The sequence below is a fragment of the Medicago truncatula genome, chromosome 5, assembly GCF_003473485.1.
Source record: "Medicago truncatula cultivar Jemalong A17 chromosome 5, MtrunA17r5.0-ANR, whole genome shotgun sequence".
In the NCBI taxonomy this organism is placed as follows: domain Eukaryota; kingdom Viridiplantae; phylum Streptophyta; class Magnoliopsida; order Fabales; family Fabaceae; genus Medicago; species Medicago truncatula.
The window spans coordinates 471253-494113 of record NC_053046.1 but is presented as its reverse complement, the minus strand read 5'-3'; the positions used below and the strand labels follow the sequence as shown (position 1 = coordinate 494113).

The 22861-nt window shown below is 32.4% G+C and overlaps 2 protein-coding genes across 2 annotated transcripts; one reads left to right on the top strand and one right to left on the bottom strand.

Moving 5' to 3' along the window:
• Positions 1 to 6007: 6007 nt before the first annotated feature.
• Positions 6008 to 11423, top strand: LOC11439593 (putative receptor-like protein kinase At4g00960). The gene is made up of 7 exons (XM_003610605.3): positions 6008 to 6926; positions 9282 to 9419; positions 9547 to 9668; positions 9924 to 10134; positions 10255 to 10495; positions 10659 to 10809; positions 10927 to 11423. Exons 1-7 carry the CDS (start codon positions 6149 to 6151, stop codon positions 11257 to 11259), a joined length of 1974 nt encoding a protein of 657 aa, XP_003610653.1. The 5' UTR covers positions 6008 to 6148; the 3' UTR covers positions 11260 to 11423.
• A 573-nt stretch (positions 11424 to 11996) lies between these two features.
• On the bottom strand, positions 11997 to 15383 carry LOC11438657 (DNA-directed RNA polymerases II and IV subunit 5A). The gene is made up of 3 exons (XM_003610604.4): positions 14933 to 15383; positions 14709 to 14822; positions 11997 to 12447 (listed from the first exon to the last, which is right to left on the bottom strand). Exons 1-3 carry the CDS (start codon positions 15311 to 15313, stop codon positions 12322 to 12324), a joined length of 621 nt encoding a protein of 206 aa, XP_003610652.2. The 5' UTR covers positions 15314 to 15383; the 3' UTR covers positions 11997 to 12321.
• Between the last annotated feature and the right edge of the window lie 7478 nt (positions 15384 to 22861).

Sequence of the window (22861 nt, the reverse complement as noted above, 5' to 3'; positions counted from 1 at the left end):
GAAGGGAGGAAAAAGAAATTCTCTTCGTATTAGCTCTTGTGTGTGCAAGAAGACTAGTAACACGTGCCCCCCGTGTTAAATGTTGTGATTCTACTAGGAAGTGAATCAATGTCTCTTCCCTGACCGAGACAACCAGCGTCTTCTTTAGCTAAGATGATTCGTGTAGATCCTTCTAAATCAACAAATTGTTCATTTGAACGAGAGTATATGGGGGTGTATATAGGGGTGATATAATTTACCATCCATTGTTTATTTGTTTACTGCACGTGTAACATATGATAGAAATTTGTTGACTAGAAATTGGGACATGTTTTGTTTACCATGATGATATTTTTGATTGTCATGGGAAAGTGTGAGCTTAGCTAGAAGTCTTATACATTGCTTAGAAGTGGAGGTTGAGTGAGAGGATCCATAATTCAATTCGGCAAATTTTATGGTACATCCAGTATATTTGAGTGTATCGGTACACTCACTCTTTAAATTAATAGTTAAATGAGTTGTTTTTTGAAGAAAAATATTGTTTTTTTTATCACTTATAATTATAATAACTAAATCTTATTCATCAAAAGTGTCAACGAAATAAAATTTTTTTTTTTTTAATTTTTATCACTCATGATTGAGAATATTGATTATTTTTTACGATAATATGAAAAAATTACTATGATTCTTATAAACAATGAAATGATGTTTTTTCTTACGAAACGATGTTCTATAAAATATAAATATTGAAAAATAGTTATTTCTTACATGAAAAATGATCGTTAATTTGTAAAATTATGAAGCGAGAGTACCAGTACACCTCACTTTGTGAGTGTACCGTAGAAGTTCTCAATTCAATTAGTTAAGATTTTGAGTTAAGATATGATTGCACAACCAATAATGTCAGAACCACTCTTCGCTGCATTATCGGTGTTCAAACAGCACCAACCACTACTAGGTGCTTGTCATTGAACATTAATACATTCTTTTCTAATAATGTTTCTCCCTTCATCCATATTAGCCACCCTCTTGTACGCACGCACAACTTCAAAAACAATGCACCAATATTTACGGTTGATAAAGTAGGATATGCACAGCACGATCAGGCACCCTCTGAGTTTCTCCATTTCCACATAAAGCCGCCGTTACAAATTTGCAATTAAAATTTAAATAAATCGTTCATAAATTTAGGCTCAATCATCATGTATTTATCATCAACAGAAAGTTCAAAAACATTCTTTCAAAAAAAAAATCACAAAACAACAAAAACAAATTTAATTTGACAAAAAATAAATAAATATACATCTCACAAAAATGATTCCGTCTAAAAATAATTACATCCAGTATTTTGTCCAACCCAACAAGCCTAAAACAAAATTGCGTCACAAAACTGTTGCCTAGCTAGTGTTCATTTTTTGGACGAGTTTTGATAGCAATGTCCGATTGGAAAAGTCGTAATCTGTCTATGGGTGGTCGTTTGATATTGCTTAAGTCTGTCATGTCCTCCATTCCGGTCTATTTTCTTTCCTTCTTCAAAGCCCCCTCAGGTATAATTTCTACCCTTGAATCTTTATTTAATGCATTTTTTTGGGGGGATGTGAGGATATTAGGAAAATAACTTGGATTAAATGGGAGATTGTTTGTTCGCGTAAGGAGGAAGGCGGATTGGGGGTGAGGAGATTGAGGGAGTTTAATTTAGCTCTTTTGGGTAAGTGGTGGTGGCAGATTTTACAGGAGCGTGGCACCCTTTGGTATCGTGTCCGTTACGGAGAGGAGGGAGGGCGGCTTTGCTGCTCTCGTAGAGGTGGTGGATCAGTGTGGTGGCAGGCTATTTTAGATGTTAGGGATGGTGTGGGTCAGATTGATTCAGGTTGGATGTTGGACAATATTACTCGTCGTGTAGGGAATGGTTTGTCCACTTTGTTTTGGGTCGACCCTTGGCTGGAGGAGAAACCTTTGTGTATTACTTTTTCGCGTCTGTATGAGTTAGCGGAGAACAAGTTAGACACGGTGGCTGAGTTGTTTGCGAGAGGGTGGGGGGTTAACGGGGAAGCGTGGAAGTGGCGTAGGAGACTTTTCGCGTGGGAGGAGGAGTTGTTGGGGGATTGTATTAATCGCCTATCTAATTTCTCTTTTCAAGGTGACCGCGCAGATAGTTGGATTTGGACTTTACATGATTCTAATTGTTATACTGTTAGTTCTGCTTATTATTATTTAACATACAGGGAGGTTGACGAGCATCATCAGCATAATAATAACTACAGGTTTTTATGGCTGAAAGCGGTGCCTCTTAAAGTAGTAATTTTTGCTTGGCGCCTGTTCCTCAACCGGATTCCTACTAGAGACAAATTTTTTCAACGAAAGGTTTTGCTTGCATCTGAACAGGGGTGTATTGCTAATTGTGGTTTTAATGAAGACAGAGATCATTTACTTCTCACGTGCGGTTTTTTCGGCGGGGTGTGGCATATCATTGCGGCTTGGCTTGGTTACTCAACAGCTTTCCATTGTCACTTTTTTGAACATTTTCATCATTTCAGTGGTCTGCGTGGCTTCTCTAAGAAATCGATTGAGTCCATGCAGATTATTTGGCTTTCGGTATCTTGGACAATTTGGAAAGAACAGAGTAACATAATTTTTAAAGGAAAGGAGGATAACTTGCTAACGCTGGGTGAAAGGGCAAAGCTTCAATCTTTTTGATGGTTGAAATCGAAATACACTAATTTTGACTTTGACTATCAAGAATGGCGGCGGAATCCTCTAACTTGCTTAAACTTTATTTTCTAGCTAGTTGTTTCTTTGTTTCACTTTGTTTCTGCGCCTTATTGGCTTGTACAGGATTGTTTTGTGTACCCATTGTGCCTAGGCGTTTTGGCACGCCTTGTGCTTTAGCGTCTAGGTTTGTTTGATATATATTCCATTTTGACTTTAAAATAAAAAAAATAAAAAAAACATATATACTCCACATTAAAAAGAAAAAAATGTATACTCCACATTAAAAAGAAAAAAACAATTTCTTTTGATGTTAATTCTCCGGTTATCAAGGAACATAATGGTGTTTTGATAATCCAAAGTAGGTAAGTAAATTTTAACCACAAATTGTTCTATTTAGAAATGAAACTCCAATTCTCTCAAATAATTTGTCTTTTAGTGGGGTTCATTGTCATTCATAAAAATTTGTTATAGCTTATAATAACCTATTTCTTCTTTTTATGATAGTGTATGTTAACCATTTATTATGAAAATAAACAATAAGGTGTCTTTCATTTTTGGTAGATAATAGGTTTCTATTTCTATTTCTTCTTTATTAAGCTTAAAATTATTATATTTAGGATAGATATAATTGCCGAGATCACTTTACAAATTATATTTTATCTTCTAAATTTTGATCAACTCACTTATGAAAGCGGGATGAAAAGAATGAAGAAAGTAAGAGTAACAAATTGACGAAATATAATGTATTTCCCATTCAAATTAAGGATGTTTTGAGGATCATCATTAGATCAACATAATGCGATCATCGTATGTGAAAGAGTAATATGTACTCGTGTATTGGTGTATGACGCACGAACCTCAAAATGATGAAGTCGATCAAGGTCGATTCAATAATCTTTAAAACATATTTTTAATATATATGAGGGAGTTTAATAGTGCTTTGTTAGGTAAATGGTGTTGGCGAATGTTGGTAGATAGAGATGGTTTTTGGTATAGGGTGCTGGTAGCGAGATATGGTGAGGAGGCAGGGAGGTTGGAGGTAGGGGGCCGGAGTACTTCATCTTGGTGGAAGGAAGTAGTGAAGATTAGGGACGGGATGGGTGACGCTGAGGGGAGTTGGTTTGCGGAGCGGGTTTCGAGAAGGGTAGGTAATGGCGTGTCTACTTACTTTTGGTATGACAGGTGGCTTGGTGATGTCCCTCTTCGAACAAGGTTTAGACGTTTATTTGACTTAACGAATAACAAACTGTGTACGGTGGCAGATGTGTTTGCTCTTGGGTGGGAGAGTGGAGGAGGGGCGTGGAACTAGAGGAGACCTTTGTGGGTGTGGGAGGAGGAGTTGGTAGAGGAGTGTAGGCAATTACTTAATGGTGTTGTTTTGCAGTCTGATATTTCTGACAGGTGGCTTTGGGAGTCCAACACTGATGATGTTTACACAGTGCGTGGGGCTTATCAAATTTTAACTACTGTCGCCGATCCTCCAATTGTTGGTGTCGGAGACCTTGTCTGGCATAAGCAGGTTCCTTTGAAGGTTTCCATTTTGGCTTGGCGTTTGATTCGGGATAGGCTTCCAACTAAAGCCAATCTTGTGAGGCGTCGGTGTCTGGCAGTCGAGGCAGCGGGATGTGTGGCTGGATGCGGTATTGCATAAACCGCAAATCACTTGTTCCTTCATTGTGCTACTTTTGGCGCAGTTTGGCAGCATATTCGTGCGTGGATTAGCGTGTCCGGAGCTGATCCCCATGATCTTAGTGACCACTTTATTCAGTTTATTACTTGTACAGGTCATACGAGGGCGCGTAGATCCTTTATGCAGCTCATTTGGTTACTTTGTGTGTGGATGGTTTGGAATGAACGCAACAACAGACTTTTTAATAATACCCAAACATCCATTGAAGGCTTATCAGAAAAAGTAAAATTACACTCTTTATGGTGGCTAAAAGCTAGTAAAGCCACATTTGTGTACGGTTCTCAAAGGTGGTGGTCGGATCCTATGCTTTGTTTAGGTATCGACGCACCCGGTTTATTGTAATTACTACATTTGTTTGACTCTTTGAAGGGTGACTTCTTAGTACATCTTGTACTTAGGAAGTTTTACCATCTTTGTTAATATATACCATTTTTGTTTCTTCAAAAAAATATATATATATGATATTTTTGTTTGTTTGTATATGAGACCTTTTTACTTATAATAGATAATAAAAGATTTCTTTTTTAAGTACTAAGTAGATCTAAAGTGAATCCTTCAATAGTTTCACTCTTCGACCCTACTACAATTACAGATATATTATGTTCGTAAATCTAGAAGGATTTGAAATAATGACTTAATTACATCCTAGCAAAAACGAACCTTATACTAGAAGATAAGGTGACAAAGACCTTTTCAAAGCGAGAACGAGAATCCACACATTTTTGCTTGGCTTTATACGACAACTTTAGTACAGTTCTTATAGTGAAGTTGATACTTAAGCAATCAAAATTGATCAGTCAACCAATTAGTGCCTATTTGTTTTAAAGTTGGTTTTTTTACAAAATAAAAAATAAAAAAATATTATAAATAAAATCATTTTTTAAACAAAATAATTAATTAACTATACAAGTTTTGATCTCCTCTCCTCTTAAAAAAAGTTTAATCCATTTTCCTTTATTTCGGTGAACAAGTTTTCATCTATTCATCATGATAAATGAGAATATAAAATAAAAAAAATAAAAAAAAATAAAAAAAAAATATGCTTTCAAGTGAAATTGGTTTAAGTATTTTATTTAAAGAATGATTTAATTATGATAAACAACTTATTTTTAAAAATCTATAAAATAAATTTCTAATTGTTGAACTTTGATATCACTTTTTTATAATATGTAACAAACAAACTCTTACACTTTAGGCGCGGAATATTAGTTAATTTGGAAAGAAAAAAACAAATATGCTATTTTGGATTTGTTATTACCCAAATAAAGATTATTTTCGGGGAGGTAATTAATGTAGAAAAAAAAACTTGGAGCAAAAACTAAAAGAAGGGGCTAATTATAGTTTCAGAGAATTACATGTAAAAATTTTATCCTAAATTTATTTTACTTTTTTTGTTGACAAATCCTATTTTACTACTTGCTTCTAAAGAGACCTTTATTGACAATTCGGGTAGAGCCGTAGAGGTAGACTTAGTTGCCGACTTGCCGTGATTCATTCAACTACAAGGTTAAAACACGTGAAAAAATTGTTTATTAATTTATTACTTTAATTATTTCTGATCAAACTTAAAAAGTTAAGTGTCTTAAATGTATTTCTTGTGACAAATTAAAAATAAAAAAAAAAGTGTCTCAAATCCCTTCTTCTATATCCTCCTCCGCTAACAATTAATAAACCTATGAAATGAATCATCATCATCATGATCCCATAGAAAGAAAATATTGTAGTTTAATTTATTGATCATACAAAAGAAAACTACAATATAATATAATGATTACTACTTCCTCAAAACAAATCTGGTCGTACGTAGTTTCCATCCTCTATCTAACCTTATTAGCAACAGAAGCATCTCCAACATATCTAGGCTCTTACTGCAACGACAACACAACATACACACCAAACAGCACACTATCTACAAACCTCAATGTCCTCCTCAATTCTCTTTCAACCAACTCTTCTCAACAACAAGATGGTTACTACATGACCATCATGGGTTTTGGAACAACCAACGCTGTTAACGGAATCTTTCTCTGTCGTGGTGATGTCAACACAACAACTTGTCAAAACTGTGTTACTGACGCGGCTACACAGATCAAACGACGTTGTACAAATCAAACAGAAGCTATTATTTGGTATGAAGAATGTCTTCTTCGTTACACTAACAAATTTTTTAGATATTACAGTATTGAACCTAGGTTAAATCCTAAAAATGGTAAAAATGTTTCTGGTGTTGACTTTGAACGGTTCAATGAAACGGTGTTTGGGTTGTTGAATGAGTTGGTGGTTACGGCGGCGAATTCAAGGACGGCGAAGAAATTTGGTACCGGAGAAGTGGAAGTGACGAGAAGCATGAAGGTTTATGGATCAGGACAGTGTAGTACGGATTTGACAAGTTCTCAATGTGAGATTTGTTTAAGAAATGCGATTGGAACATTGCCAAAGTGTTGCAGTGGACGAGAGGGTGCAAGTGCTTTGCTTGCTTCTTGTATTGTTAGATATCAACTCTACCCGTTTTACAACTTATATGGTTCTTCTTCTTCTTCTTCAGGTACTTTAATATTCATTGCATTATATTAAATGTTTAATTAATTAATATACATGATCAAAGATTAGGCACTATGGAACTGTTTAATTCATCACTTTTGTTGGTGCATGAGAAGTTTTTACTTTTAAATTAAGGGAGTTTCACATTCATTTTTGTGAAACTTTTCTATGTTTTTTCTCTATCTCACAATATTTTTTAATAATATTAAAAAGATACAAACCACTCAAGAAAAGAAAAAAAACAAAAACAAAAACATTAAGAAGACCCACAAGCATGCCGTGTTCGTTGAATTAATTCAATGTGATCATAATTTCAAAAAGTACAAAATCAGGAAAATCGTAAATTAATTCAACTAATCGGAGCATCCAAAATTGAATTTATGACCCTGATCTACCAATAAACTAAAATCAAAACAAAATGTAAATTTTGTTATGCACGTTTATTTTTTAGAATGATTTAATCATTTTTTAAATTGGTTTAAAAGATTGGTGGCATTTAATATGGGAAAGGGAAGTCGTTTCCCACCATAGAAAAGTATTTTTTAGCCATCAGATTAAAGAGGACCACTGATCTTATTATAATCTGCACACACTATATCTTTTCCAACTTTGTCTTCAACTAACAGCCATTTCTCTCTCCTTCATAACTCACTCACCCACCACCAGCTGCCTAAATTGCAAGATCAAACCAACTATGAATATTATTTCAACAGCCTTGAATCACACAGTGCTCTCAACATTTTATTCTCTCTATATTTTTTTAATTCAAGTTTCAGTGACAAATGGGTCACTATTTTTCTCTAAATTGACCATTAATTTTAGTTTGTGTTCCTTAACAAAGCTCACAGTTTGTAAATTATAGGAAAATGAATGAGTTCAGTTTTAGTTTTTCGGAACAAAAATTCAATTTTAACTTAGATCTACACAAGTCACTCCCTTCACTCTTGAGTTCTCTCTTGTTTTTTATTCAATGATATTTAATTATTGTGTGGATTGTTCAACGGGTTCAATATGAATATGGGTTCATGTGGACTTCATGATTATTTTCTTTTATAAAAATAAAATAAGCCAACATAATTATGAATTAATGAATGGAACAAGGAAATAAAACAAGTTTTTGGTGGGTTTTCCAATTGAAGAAACAAGAAGGAAGAGAGACTGGTACATATAAAGAAGGAAGAACAAGAAAAGGAAAAAGGAAGAGAGATTGGTACATGTTATTGTAAAAAAATGACAATCATTATTGAAGAGAGATTAGTTGAACATTTGGAGAAGAAAATAACGATAACAATGGAACACTGATACTGAGATTGTTTTTGAGGTGTGTGAAAGGATGAATATGATTGCAGAAGAAATCTAGTGTAGGTGGTCTATCATAAAGCTATGTTCATCATATAATCTGATGGTTTAAAAACAACTTTCCTATGGTGGGAAACAAGCAGTCTTTCCCATATTAAATGTCACCTAAAAGATTTAAAAAGTCCTTCAAACAGTGGTTAACTTTTGTTTGAAATATATTCCTCCATTTAGAATGTTTGAAAAGAGAACAAAGATACTAAAGAGGTTTCAAGTTGTGGCCAACTAAATAAATAAGAAGAGTAGTGTTATTTGAACAATCATATGAGACAACTTCTTTTTTCTCTCTTTTCATTGATCAAAAACAATGGAGAGAGAAAAAGAAAGAGAGATAATAATAGGATAATATGAGTATGAGAAAGAAAGTTGTCAAAAAGTTGTGAGAAAGAGATATACCTTTCTTTTCATTTGACCAACTCTCCAAACTGAATAAAATGTTGCCCCCTACCCCTTGAGTTTTAACTTTCAAACCCAATCACTTGAATATACACATCCAAACATTTATCACTACCGGGCATACAAAGGAGTATATGGTTGGAATTTTCTATTTCGTTGAATTTAATGTCACATCACATGCCATTGTCGAAGACCAAACGTTTCAAAAATACCACAAATTGAAGGACTAAAAAATATCATGTCATGCTAATTTGTGTTCTTAAGACATGTGTTAACGATTTTATAAATGGTAAATATTTATTATAAAACATTAATTTTCAATCTCTAGACGAATAAATTAGTACAATTTCTTAAATAAAATTTTCATTTTATTAGGTTATTTAACATGTGCCCTAAAGGTATAAGTTATCAATTCTCTCAAAATATTATAAAAGCAATATTTATAAGGATTAAATTTGTGCAAAATAAAATACCAAATTATAAATAAAAACTATATTCAAACCGTAATAAAAAGGATCACAGGTCTTATATGTGTTTCATAAGTTACTACTTTAATTTCTCTTTGGTTTCAACTGACATAATTACCTCAATCAAATATTGTACGCAGGAAGAAATGGAGTTGGAACAAAAGCAATTGTCATAATTATTTCCCTGGCCATTGTTCCTGTATTACTTTTCTTTATAGGCTGCTATTACAAACGGAGAAGATCAAGGCAGAGACGTAGGACAATGCTAAGGGAAAATTGTATGTATATTTAAGGAAAAACAATTATGCAATATCCCATTTTCATTTTGCTTATTTTACTTGTTATATTATTAATTGAAGTTTTTTCTTTCCATACTAACTTGTAAATATACGTTAATTGGTTCAGTTGGGGATGAACTTAAAACACTAGACTCCTTACAATTCAAGTTTTCTACAATTGAAGCTGCCACCAACAAATTTTCAAGTGAGAACGAGATAGGCAAAGGAGGATTTGGTATTGTCTACAAGGTAATTCCCTACACTTTGCAAATGCTTTGCTTTTTCATGGTTAACCAATGAGATATTATGTTTTGACGTTAAAATTTGATGTCAAATACGGTGTCATTCAATTTGCGTGTATTTTTTTTAATACGTGAAATTCATAAAAAATAAAAAGTAAGAAATAGATAGAAATAAACGCATAACGTGTCACATACACTATATTAGTAGTATTTTAATGTTCAAACAACTGAATTTGTGTTAACCAGTAGATTGTTGTTGCAGGGTGTTCTTTCTGATGGACAACAAATAGCAGTAAAGAAACTCTCAAGAAGTTCAGGACAAGGTTCTATAGAATTTCAAAATGAAATTTTACTAATAGCCAAGCTTCAACATAGAAATTTGGTGACTTTACTAGGATTCTGCTTGGAAGAACGAGAAAAAATGCTTATATATGAATATGTGCCTAATAAGAGTCTTGATTATTTCCTATTTGGTAAGGATTCTACTTTGCATTGGAATTTAGCATATTATTTTTTAAAAATATATGTTGTCTTTCTCAAATTTCGTTAAAACTACACATTTCTTAACCAAATGCCCTATTATTAATTTGTAGATTCCAAAAAGCATAGAGTGCTACATTGGTTTGAGCGTTATAAAATTATTGGAGGAATTGCACGAGGAATTCTTTACTTACATGAGTATTCAAGACTTAAAGTCATACATCGAGATCTCAAACCTAGCAATGTATTGTTAGATGACAAAATGAATCCAAAAATATCAGATTTTGGTTTGGCAAGAATAGTTGCAATCGATCAAGAACAAGGAAGCAGTACAAATAGAATTGTGGGAACATAGTAAGTTATTTTTATCACAAGGTTCACTTCAAGAGACTTTCATCTTTTTATTAGTATGTTAAAATAAACATATGTTTTAGAAATTCAAAACAAAAAATATTTTCATCGAGTAAACATGCCCTTAATTTTCAACAAAGAACTAATATCAATATTTTTCTTATAGTGGTTATATGTCTCCGGAATATGCAATGCACGGACAATTTTCTGAGAAATCCGATGTGTTCAGTTTTGGAGTTATAATTCTTGAGATAGTTAGTGGAAAGAGAAATAGTCGTCCCATTCAATCACACGATTTTGAGGATATCCTAAGAACTGTGAGTATTGTAATCCCATATAATTTCCTTTTATTGATGCTTATGTACATAACCATATATTTAGTAACAAGTTAGAAAACAATGATTTGAAATCCTAAATTTGAGAAATTCATGCAGGCTTGGAGACTATGGAGGAATCAAACGCCATTAGAAATGTTGGACCCTATTCTAAAAGACATGTTTTCTCATAGTGAAGTTATTAAATGCATTCAGCTTGGTTTATTATGTGTTCAAGAAAATCCTGATGATAGACCTACAATGGCACAAGCTGTTTCATATCTCAGTAGTCTTTTAGTTGAATTGCCACTTCCTCTAGAGCCAGCATTTTCCATGGATAGAGATATGAAGTTAAACATACCAACAACAGAGTCTAGTTCTGGCCAATTTATCAGTAACTCCACGGCATCCTCAATCAATGACTTAACTAAGAGTCAATTTTTCCCTCGATAGATATGGGATTTGATCTTTTTTTCTGAAAACGATTCTTTATTTATTGGTAACAAAATGATTATTTATTTATTTATGTATTTATTTGTATTTGTTGATAAAGTTTATTGGATAATCATTTGCTTCTAAATTTGATGGAGTCTATAGCAGTGGTTGTGTTATTTTGACCCCTATTTTGTTTTTCTTGCTAAGATATCCAATGTGTGTATTCATTGTTTTGTTTCATCTAATACACATGCTTGAGTATAGAAATTTAAGAACATCAAAATGAAATATGCTAGTCGATCGTATCAGTTACTGATTATTATTATTATTATAAGCCAAAACTATAGAACATTTATAAAAACTACTAAAGATGTTGCATTATAATTTTTCTCTACACAGACAGAAGAAACAAAGAAAATGGTACAACATAAGAAACGTATACCCCTAATCAACCATTCTTACCAAATAGTATAATAGACTTAATTTAGTATAAAAAAAGTTTTGATTAGACTAACAGATATACAATGAGTAGCTTTTTCAACTTCCCATACTAGTTAGTAAATATCATCAATTCAAGCCTCAATAATAATAATTGATCTGGTTCCTGTAGGTTATCTAACATGAAATCTAGTACTAAACCATGGATTTACATGAAATCTAGTACCAAACCAAGGATTTAACAGATGAGGGTTTTTTACATAAAAACTTGACCATGTAACATAAAGAACTAAACGAATTAAAGATTGTCCCAGGAGTTTAGTTCCAGTGGAAATGAAAATGAGTTTAGATTAACAAGTTGAGCAGGGAACTTATAGAAGTGTGAATTCACAATTGTTCAAAAAAAGAAAAAAAATTGTCTCAGACTCTCGGTACACATTAACACAATTTTAAACATATTTCATGCGGCTTACACATTTCATCCCGAACTCCAAATTACCAGGGCATCGTTCCCTAGGAACAGGAGGGCTGACATAAAATAAATAAACCCCTGCTGAAATGTAGTTATTGTCACCCATTACAAAAAAAGGCTGTATAATTATTGCTCGAGCTTATCATAAATATCGGTAGGCAAGAAAATCCTTATACAACAAATCGGTATGTAACATATCTTCCAGCAGTCTCACTTGGCCGGATTATCTTAACAACTTGTCCACGCTTCAGGCCATAATATCTTGCAACAGGATCCGTTACCTGGATTCTAGGTAGCTGAGAAAAAGCCCATAAATATTAAGATATAATGAACAATGTCAGTATCAGCAGAAATATATGAAGTAGAATGCAATATTTACAAAAAACAAATACAAGACAATTTGCAAACAAGACTAATACATCTATTAGACAAAGAATGAAGGAGTGAACACTAACAAATACATCTTCACCAAAAGAACTTGACATTTACCAACCTAAAAAGATTTAAAATCTCCAAGGACAATTTAATGACAAAAGTAAAAATCATTAAAACTAACACTAAGAAATAAACAATGAAGAAATTCTATTTGCAATAAATACAATGGATGCTTGTTTTACTTTTCCTGCTTGCTTGATTCCATTGAAATCTAAACCAGAATCACAAACTAGATTCTATTTTATCATCGTGAAACTAGGAAAGAAAGATATGTGTGTGAAAACATTTCAAATTCCTAATTGAAATACTATTATATTACTTTGAAAAGCTTTTTTGCTAATGATTTTTTAAGGAAAAAACATAGCCATGTCCATTTTCACTGTAATTGTTGAAACAAAGTAAAAAAAGCTCCAGATACTTTTCAGACGTGTTGTACGAATGTCTGTGTCTGAAATGACAGGACACAAACCCGCCTATACTCGGGACTATCAATGATTCATATTAATAGTTAGTACTCTATTAAAAATTTAAAGATACTTTTGATTGCATCTTTCTGACATGTTTATGTAGTCACTTATGCAATTTTGCTTTGAGAGTGTCGTTTGTCTTTCATTTAATGTAATCATTTATGCATTGTATGTTTACTTCTTTTTCTTTCATCATGCTGATATTATGTTGATTTACCAAGTTAACTCACTTTAACGCATCTGTATTGGAAAAGGGTGCTAATTGTCGGATTAACGCATCTCGGCAGAAATGGACTTCTAGTGTTGCATACTTGCATATTCTTACTTTCGGTGCTCAAGTTTGCTCACTTTAAAGAAGAAAAATTTACTAAGAAATGCTTCTAAACAGGTTCGACTGAGAGAAGAGGAAATGGTCCTAGCATCTCCTAATTGTATCTCTTCAGTTGAGTGGACGGAGCCAGACGGCAACATATGTACAGAGAGATCAACTATTGATATAGCACATCGCAAAAGGCAATGCTTCATAGCAGTTTTCTGTGATTACTGTTATTCATTGTATTTGATTAGAGGCAAATGGTTGGGATAAGCATGTGCTGCTGGCCCTTGTATGATAAAAACCGCCTTCCTTACCTTATTTTTGGTGTTCAGCTAAAGGCATAATAGTTCCACCTAGTGGCTTTAATTACAAAGGACTTCATATGTTTGAACTTGTGCGAAATCAGACAAGCGAGACTTGAGAGCGAGGGACAAATAATGCAGTTATATTTGAAGTAGTCAGTCGTTTAGAAATGTCAGTATCAAACTAACCTGAGAATAAATCTTCAAATGCCTAGATAAATCAATTACATTTTCTAGGATTATACACAACATTCAACTTTAGATCCGTCACCACTTTTAGTTAATAGTACTGCCAAAATTACTTCAATTTCTAGGCTTCCTATATCATCTGATTTCCTCTTAAATCTTTAGCTGCCTCGACAAATTCTAAGTGCAGTACTTAAATTCAATATCTGTTGTACCAAATCTAAGTTTAAACACTCGATTATTTTAGTATTCAAATGTTCCTTGACTTAATTGGCAAGGAAGCTTAGTGTTGCATGCAGGGTACACTGCTCAAAATCTGCAACACTAACCTCGAATAATCATCCAAATGAGACTATTTAAGAATTAAGATGATCAAAGGAAATCTTCGAAAGAATGAGCAGGGGAAGATAATTAAGATGATCAGCGGAAACATCCAAAAGGATGAACGAGATGACCAGCACGGAGGGGAATAGGCAAAATGATTTAAGCTGACTTAACTTTAAAATTAACACACAATTTTCCAAATCAACAAAAGCACTAAAAGAAAGGAAATAAACAATTACACAAAATGCTATCATCAGCTACTACTATGAATAACATCCAACATCGTCTACTACTTCTTGGTGCAGACCACAAACAAAACCCTAATAGTTTACATTTGCACACTGTCCTAGAAATAGCTTATGTAAACAGCTTATACAAAAACAATTTAACTTTATTTTATCTTTTGTCATAGAAATAGCTTATATATAAGTGCTTATCATGAAATGAGCTTATGTTATAAACTGCAAATAAGTTGTTTATCAAAATCGGGCCGTAATCCCATACTGAACAAAACAAAATACACTGACCTGAGTTTCCTTGACAGTGTATCTCTCAAGCAAGGTTTTCTTCTCGGTGTCATTGAGAATCTGATGTTCAGGCACAAGCACATGCTCTTTTATATTAACCAGCAACTCTGCCTCCTACACACACAGACACCTCTCGGATTAGACGCACACTGACACGGACACATAATTACATTCAATTAACTCATTTTCTCAAATTAGGGTTTATAAAACTACAAAAAAAATACCTGAAAAACTTCCAAGTGAAATTTGGAAGCAATTTCAGAAACACAAGTTTTGGCAAAGGGAGTAAGACTGGTTTGACAAACAAGAATAGCTCTATAAACATTCTCAGAATTCATTCGGTTGGTGTAGGTCTTCATTGTTTTCACACCGACTTTGGCTTCTTCAGGGAAGAAGACATAGATCTGATCAGAAGGTTTATCTTTTTTGGTTTTGTTAATAACGAGATCTTCTCTTTTCATATTCTCGCCGTATTTGTCTTTGAAATCGTGTTTGGACATGTTGAGTTCGAAATCACCGACGAGGTAGTTCCGGTCTTTGAGCATTTGCATCACTGTTTTGCGGATTCTGTATAGTCGCGTTATTTCTTCCTCTGAAAACACCATCGTCTTCTTGGTGGTGGTGTCGCAGAAGGCTAAATTGGATTCTTGGTGATTGATTGACAACAAATACCTATGTTACATTCATATGAAATGAAAATTGCTCTTCCAAAAATACCCCTACATGATTTTTTTATTTTTTATTTCAAGAAGTTAAAATGAAATATATTATCAACACAACATGTCGATCCTTGCACAAGGTATGACCAGGAAAGACATAAAAATCTGTACAGTATTTACAACCTAGAAAAAGAAAAGGAAAAGCAAAAGAGAAAAGTGAAAGGAATAACAACTACGTCAAAAATTCTGTTATTTTTTTCTTTTCATATTTCTCACACTGTAGCAAACCAAATTACGTTCAAAAAAGTGTGCTGAACCTGAGAATCACCACCATCAAAACTGAACTGAGTGCAATGATCTAATATCTCAAAAGGGGCGACCATTGAAAACCCAACCCACCGAGTAATATGAGACCAAACCGCCCCAAAGAAAGAGCGATGTAAAAATAAGTGATTCACATTTTTCAGGGAACTGCATCCAGAAACACACAGACAATAATTATTATTTATAACACCACGACGAAACAAGTTATCTTTGGTTGGCAATCTATTCTGAAACAGATGCCAAGCAAACACAACAACCTTCAGAGGAGTATTTTTTGCCAAAGCATCGTCACATCCAACAGGGGACCAACAGCAAGTTGAGCAAACTGAAAATTATAAGCACTCCTAACAGCGTAAACGTTAGATTTTTCCAAATTATATAGCCATTTGTCCTCCTTTTCAACCTGCAAAGTCACATTTTGAAGTAATGAACATAATCCCCCCACCTGCTCCTGAAAATTATACACCTACGTGACTTAATTCACGTAGGTGTATAATCGACGTGACTTAAATCACCTTAGGTTATGTTGTAAAAACTGAACAACATCATTATGTCATAGGAATTTTTGAAACTCTATTGTCGCGCGTTTGATCTCCATTCTTGCGATTTTCTCCAAACTTAAGTCGATCAGCGTCAATTACAACCCCAAGATCAAGTAAGTGTTTATTATGATATTGCATTGCCTTTTAATTTCTTTGAAGAAGGAAAGAGCATAAACAGACAAGGAAGACAATACAGACTTTTGGAGAACCAGGCGACCACCAAAAGAAATAAATCTACACTTCCACTAGACAATCTACTTTTAATGTGAGTCAATACCGGCTTCCAAAACATAAATAGGAAAGAACAGATACATGAAAGGAATTTTATTCACTTTACAATTCAAAATAGTGGCTGCTTCATTTAACCAAGAGTCTGAAATATTGACCCCAACCAACATGCTCTTATAAAAATTAACCTTCAAACCCGACATTGCCTCAAAAAGCTCCAGAACAGCATGCAGAGTGCGAACATTAGCCCAACTTTGGACCCCTAACAATAACATATCATCAGCAAATTGAAGATGAGAAATTATTGATAGGTTATGCGCCCCAACATTCTACCCTGTGAAAAATGTTGGCTTCAGCCATGACTTTCGTCATAACATTCAACCCCTCTGCAACCAACAAAAAGAGAAAAGGTGAAAGAGAGTCATTTTGTCTTAAACCTCTCTCCAAGGAAAATGATGAGTTGTCATATTAATTAAGTGAATATAAAAACATGAGTCATCATATTTATTTATTGATGTGGTAATACATCATGGGATGCATGTTTAAAATAATAGGATAATAGTCACTTTGGTCCTTGATTGTGTAAAGAGTATCCACGATGGTTCCTTTATATATCAAAAATTTAAAACAGTCCCTAATTATCCACTTCGTTTGTCAAAATAATCTCGGACGTTAAAAAAAATAGTTCATCAATGTTGACATTAACTCTTGACGGTAAGTAAATACTTATAAGGACTTATATGGTAATAAGTAAGTATATTGAGGGACTAATGTGACTATATTAACAAAACTTTTTAACGTAAGGGACTATTTTAACTAACATAGTCACAATCAGATACTATTTCAAAATTTTGATACATTGATGGACTATTCAGGGATCAAAATGATGGTTATCTCTTAAAATAAATAATTGTAGAAAGCATAAAAATTAAACTTTTTTTATTTAATCAGTTTTTATTGATTAATCTAAGGCTTAAACACACTTTTGACACCTTAACTTTTAAAAAGTTGCGATTTTGACCCTCTAACAAAAAAAAATAGCAAGTTTGGCCCTTTTGGTCCAAAAATTGTTGAAAAGACGCCACGTGTCTAAAAAAGAAGGTCATAATCGCAACTTTTTGTAAAGATAAGGGGTCAAAAGAACATATTTCTCTTATATTATAGGTCAAAAAGGCATATTTCCCTAAACATGAGGGTTACTTTTGCCATATTTTTTAAAAGGGAACCAAAATCGCTACGTTAGCAAACTCAAGGGATGAATAGTGTGTTTAAGCCTTAATCTAAATGTGTAAAAAAAAACAAGTGATTGGACTAAAATAGTTAATGAGTTCAACCAAAGGATGAATCATTTGGAAGAACTCGAGTTCAATTTTTAAGTCAAACAATTATTGACCACACTTTACTTACTTTTTTAAAGAATTTTTTGTTAAATTTTACTTACTTCTCAGTCCAACTTCAAATTGCTAATGTTTACTTCCTCCAGGTTAACACATAAAAAAAATATGTAAATTGCTGACCTAAAATTATGCATGTTTAGTTTCAATTTTGGAAAAGTCTAGCTTGATTTTAGTGGTGTAGAATTAGTTTCAACATGTTTAATTCCTCTATTTTAGAATTGTTTCTACGTGGAGTTAGAAATTGAAACTTCTAATTTTAAAATTAATGTTTGGACTCAAAATTATTGTTCAAATAATCCAATTGTAGTTATAATTAATTCATCCGAATTTAATTTTTCATGTACTACAAAACATACACATAAATTTTTTTATAGAAAATTGAATGTAAAATACCTACTTTAAATTTTTTATACATTCAGATTCGAACTTTAAAAAATAAAAATTACATCTCAAAATTGGATAATCCGATAGTGTAAAATACTTATTACTTAGTATAGACTTTATTTTTTCTTATAAGGAACTTAGTATTGACTTGTATTTTAGGATCTTTTCTTAAAATGAATAAATGAAGTATCTAGGGTTCGAACCCTAGCTCCTACACATATTGTGCATTACCCCTTACCAAATGAGCTAAGTTCATAGGGACTACATACAGTGGAGTTTAGCATGGGAAAGGCTAGTTTTTTCCACCATGGGAAAAAAAATTCTTACCATTAGATCTAGTGAAGAACACGTCTTTATCATGGACTGTCAGTATTATATCTAACCACTCATCTTCCTCCTTGCCCCACCACCACCACCTCACCGAATTTGTTGTTGTTCTTGTTCTGTTTAGCGATCAAAACAAACTCCTTTTGATTCAAACTGCATACAACGCTCCTTCTTCTTCCTTTCACCATCATCACTACCGGCTACCGCTGTCTCTCCCTCTTTCTCTTGTCAGCGCCACCACAGCCGATCTGCTTCCTCAACCCAACGGCGGCTTTTCCCCAAGACAAAAACAAAAATCAGAAACAACACAACCTCAATTCAATCTTTTAACATCTAGATCCAAGACTGGAATAAAAAGAAACATTAAGAAAAATCATTTGATTCTTCTTTTAGTATTGATCTTGAAACCTTAACAAAAAATGGTGATTTTTTTTTAATACATGATACATAATCAAGTTCTTAAAAAATTGATATTTATTAACTTTAATTTTAATATAGGGTGCCCCCATGTTAATAAATTTAGATTTTATCACGGTTTGTTTCAATTAAGAATTGGTAACTTTAAACACAACCCAAAAACAAGAAAACAATACACACGTGTTTTTGTAGCGGAAGAGGGAGGTAGGTGCCTTAGTTAGATTTAATGCTGACAGTCCATGATAAAGACGTGTTCTTCACTAGATCTATTGGTCAGAAAAAAGCTTTTTCATGGTGGAAAAAACTAGCCTTTCCCATGCTAAATTCCACACATACTTATTATTATTGTATACGGTTTGTTTTTGGTGACATTTACCATGGGAAGATCCAATCCTTTCCCACCATGGGAAAATTGTTTTTTTGCCTGCAGCTGCAGGTCAAACAGGTTGCATTGGCTTTGTTTGGTATTGCAATTCAGAATGAATTATTAGAGTACTAAACTGTGAACCACAACCCCATTTAAAAAAAGTACTATTGGCTTTGGTCCGAATTTTTTTTTTTTTTTGCTTCGACTATTTTTGGTGGATTCTTCTTCTTCAAATCATGAGACATTATTAATTCCAAATTGTGCCACTTTATGATTTAATACTGAACTAGGACATTTTTGGTATTTAATGTTGGTTGTACGTATCAGTGTGAGAAGATGAAGTGATAAATTAACTCAACTTGCTGCTAGATGGTTAAATCATATTTTTAGGATTGGAGCAACCATTATAATTGAAAATTTCCGGTTTAACCATATTTTAAAATAGGGTTAATTTTTCTTTTCCTCTATAAATATACAAACTTTTTGTTTTAATCCCTCTAATTTTTTTTTTCAATTTTTAGTCCCCTAAAAGTTTTTCATCGTTACTTTTGGTACCTCTTTACAAATAAACTCATGTAGAATTCATATTTTTTAATAAAACAAAACATTATTGTATCAATGCTTTAAGTTCTGAGAACATGATTCAGGAGGTCACAATTATTTTACCAAATTTATTTAACCAAATAATACTTAATGTTTTGGCTTTTTGCAGAGTCAGAAATATGTACACGGGGTTTCCAATAGAATGTTTTTGTTGGGCCTTGGTGATTTTCGTTTTAAAATAGGCCCATTGTCCATTATTGTGCCAATAACCCATAAAATAAAGAGTAAATAGTCAATTTCCCTCCTGAAATTGTAAGTTTCATCAATTACCCCTCTGAAATTTCACAACGTTAGTCAATTTACCCCCTCCGTCAAATTTTTCTGTTAGTGAACATGACGTTTTGCAAATACCCCCCCTGAAGTTTTGCACTTATGTGCAAAATGCCCCCCAAACTTAAAAATTTATGTTATTTTTTTCTTAAAAACAAACAATTAATAGTTAAATATTAAAACTAACTATTAATTTTGGAATTTGGGAAAACTACATGCATATATATATACATCAAAATAGGCTCCAAAATGGAGAAAAATATGTATTTTTTAAAGTGACAATAATGGGATGATTTGTGGATTAATATTGGGGGTTGTGTAGTTTAAATGGTTTGAGCAAATTGTTCAAGGAGTTGGAGGAGTTAAAAGACTAAGATGGTGAAGGAGAAAATATAAATTTAAATCTGATTATTAATTTGTTTATAAACCTCTAAAAATAATAATTTGTCTATTAGAAATAACCATTATTGTCACTTTAAAAATACACATTTTTCCCTATTTTGATGTATATATGTATGTAGTTTTTCCAAACTCCAAAATTAATAGTTAGCTTTAATATTTAACTATTAATTGTTTGTTTTTAAGAAAAAAATAATATAAATTTTTAAGTTTGGGGGGCATTTTGCACATAAGTGCAAAACTTCAGGGGGGTATTTGCAAAACGTCATGTTCACTAACAGAAAAATTTGACGGAGGGGGTAAATTGACTAACGTTGTGAAATTTCAGGGGGGTAATTGAAGTTTTGTTAATTTCAGGGGGGTAATTGATGAAACTTACAATTTCAGGGGGGAAATTGACTATTTACTCATAAAATAAAATATCATTAAACCTTATCATGTGCGGTCAAATTTTTTGTAAAATTTTAAAAACAAAAAGTCACCAATAAGTTACAAGTGAACAATCTCAACCATTCAATATTTTTATTAATATATCAATGGTTCACATTTACCTTTCCCATGGGGGAAATGATTAAACCTTTCCATGATAAATGCCACATTTCTAGGGGATTATACGGTTATTGTTTTACTTTCCTTTACAGAGACTTGTTGTTTTACTTTATGGTTTTTTTAGACGTCCTTATTACCTTAAGGTTGTTTAAGTTATCTTTACGGAATTATGGGTAAATTATCCGACAACCATTAAAATTAATCACAAGAGTAATTTGAAAGTGAGAGATTTTGATAATCAGAAGTTTGACAAAGGTAAGTTTGTTTACGAATTATTTCACTTAGAAATCGAATTTAGTTCTCATAAATAACTCGTCTTTTATGAAACTTATTAACCATTTAAGTTCAATCAGTGACGGACCGAGGAATTTTAAGTAGTGTAGGCCACAAAAATATAAATTTGTTGAGGCAAAAGGAAAGAAAATATTTATATATATATATATAGAATATTTTATTTTTAAACGCATAAATATACATCATAATTGTTCTCTACGACCTTTCATACTCAAACATTAAATGATTCAATGTCAATAAAAATATCACTCTCAATATAAGTAAATAATTAATTAATTAATTATTCATCATCCATGCAATTTCACATCCAATTCTTGTAAATACTCATAACAAATAACCATTTCATTAGTTGTAGTTGCCATATTTTATCTCGAATGGGGTTTGCAATTTGAGAATTGAGATATATTTGGCTTTTAATTTAGCATTAAATATGTTTTTAATCCCTGCAAAATTATGAGCTTTTAAGTTTTGTCTCTATAAAAAAAATTATCCACTTTTAATCCTTATTCAAATTTTATAGGGACTATTTTGGAGGACTAACACTTATTATATACTACTCTAGTCATAATTGATAAATAAAGATATGAATAGTAAAAGGCCACACTTAATAATCTAAATTATTAAATATGTTTAGTCATTACAAAATTAGTGAATTTTTAAGTTTGGTTTCTATAAAGTTTTAATGGTAATTTTTAATCCTCTACAGTACTATTGTAGTTTATAAGGATAATCCTTATTTTTAAAACTTTTTGCAAGAAGAAAAAAAATTGAAAAGGTAGCGAGGGCTTCGACACTCATAGTGCTTAACGTAGGTCCATCCCTAATTCAACTGTTTGATTATCTTTTTATAGATATTACCAACAAAAAAAATATTTATAGATGTCACATACTCCCTCTACCCCTAGTTATATAAGGCCCTTTTGAAAAAAATCATATCCCTAAATATAAGTTTATATACAAATTATTGTATGCATTTATTATCTTTTTCTTAAAGATATCCCTAACTAATACTACTCTCTCTGTCCCTAATTATAAACACTCTTTGAGAAGTTTTTCTTTCCCTTAATATAAGCCCTTATATAAGTTACTGGATGCATTTATTTTTTTTTTCTTCCTAAAAACGTCTCTAATTAATATTACCAACTTCTCTTAAAATATGAAATGTCAAATTTAATACACACATATAAACAAATGACAATTTAATAATATTCAGACACAAAATAGATACATTAATTGTACTAACAACTTTTATTAATAAAAAATGAAAAAAGCAAAGAAGTTTATATATAGAAACAGAGGGAGCACTAACTTATCTTAAAATATAAAAAGTCAAATTAAATACACATGCAAATATAAGACAATTTTGTAAAATTCAAAAACAATCAGACACATT

What these genes read in the sequence shown, in the direction of transcription:
- LOC11439593 (XM_003610605.3), top strand. Translation starts at nt 6,149, where the DNA reads ATGATTACTACTTCCTCAAAACAAATCTGGTCGTACGTAGTTTCCATC. An exon ending in TCTTGATTATTTCCTATTTG is followed by an intron (nt 10,135 to 10,254) that starts GTAAGGATTCTA and finishes ATTAATTTGTAG; the next exon opens with ATTCCAAAAAGCATAGAGTG. An exon ending in TTGAGGATATCCTAAGAACT is followed by an intron (nt 10,810 to 10,926) that starts GTGAGTATTGTA and finishes AAATTCATGCAG; the next exon opens with GCTTGGAGACTATGGAGGAA.
- LOC11438657 (XM_003610604.4), bottom strand. Translation starts at nt 15,313, where the DNA reads ATGGTGTTTTCAGAGGAAGAAATAACGCGACTATACAGAATCCGCAAA. An exon ending in TTCACTTGGAAGTTTTTCAG is followed by an intron (nt 14,823 to 14,932) that starts GTATTTTTTTTG and finishes CTGTGTGTGTAG; the next exon opens with GAGGCAGAGTTGCTGGTTAA. An exon ending in ACACTGTCAAGGAAACTCAG is followed by an intron (nt 12,448 to 14,708) that starts GTCAGTGTATTT and finishes GCTTTTTCTCAG; the next exon opens with CTACCTAGAATCCAGGTAAC.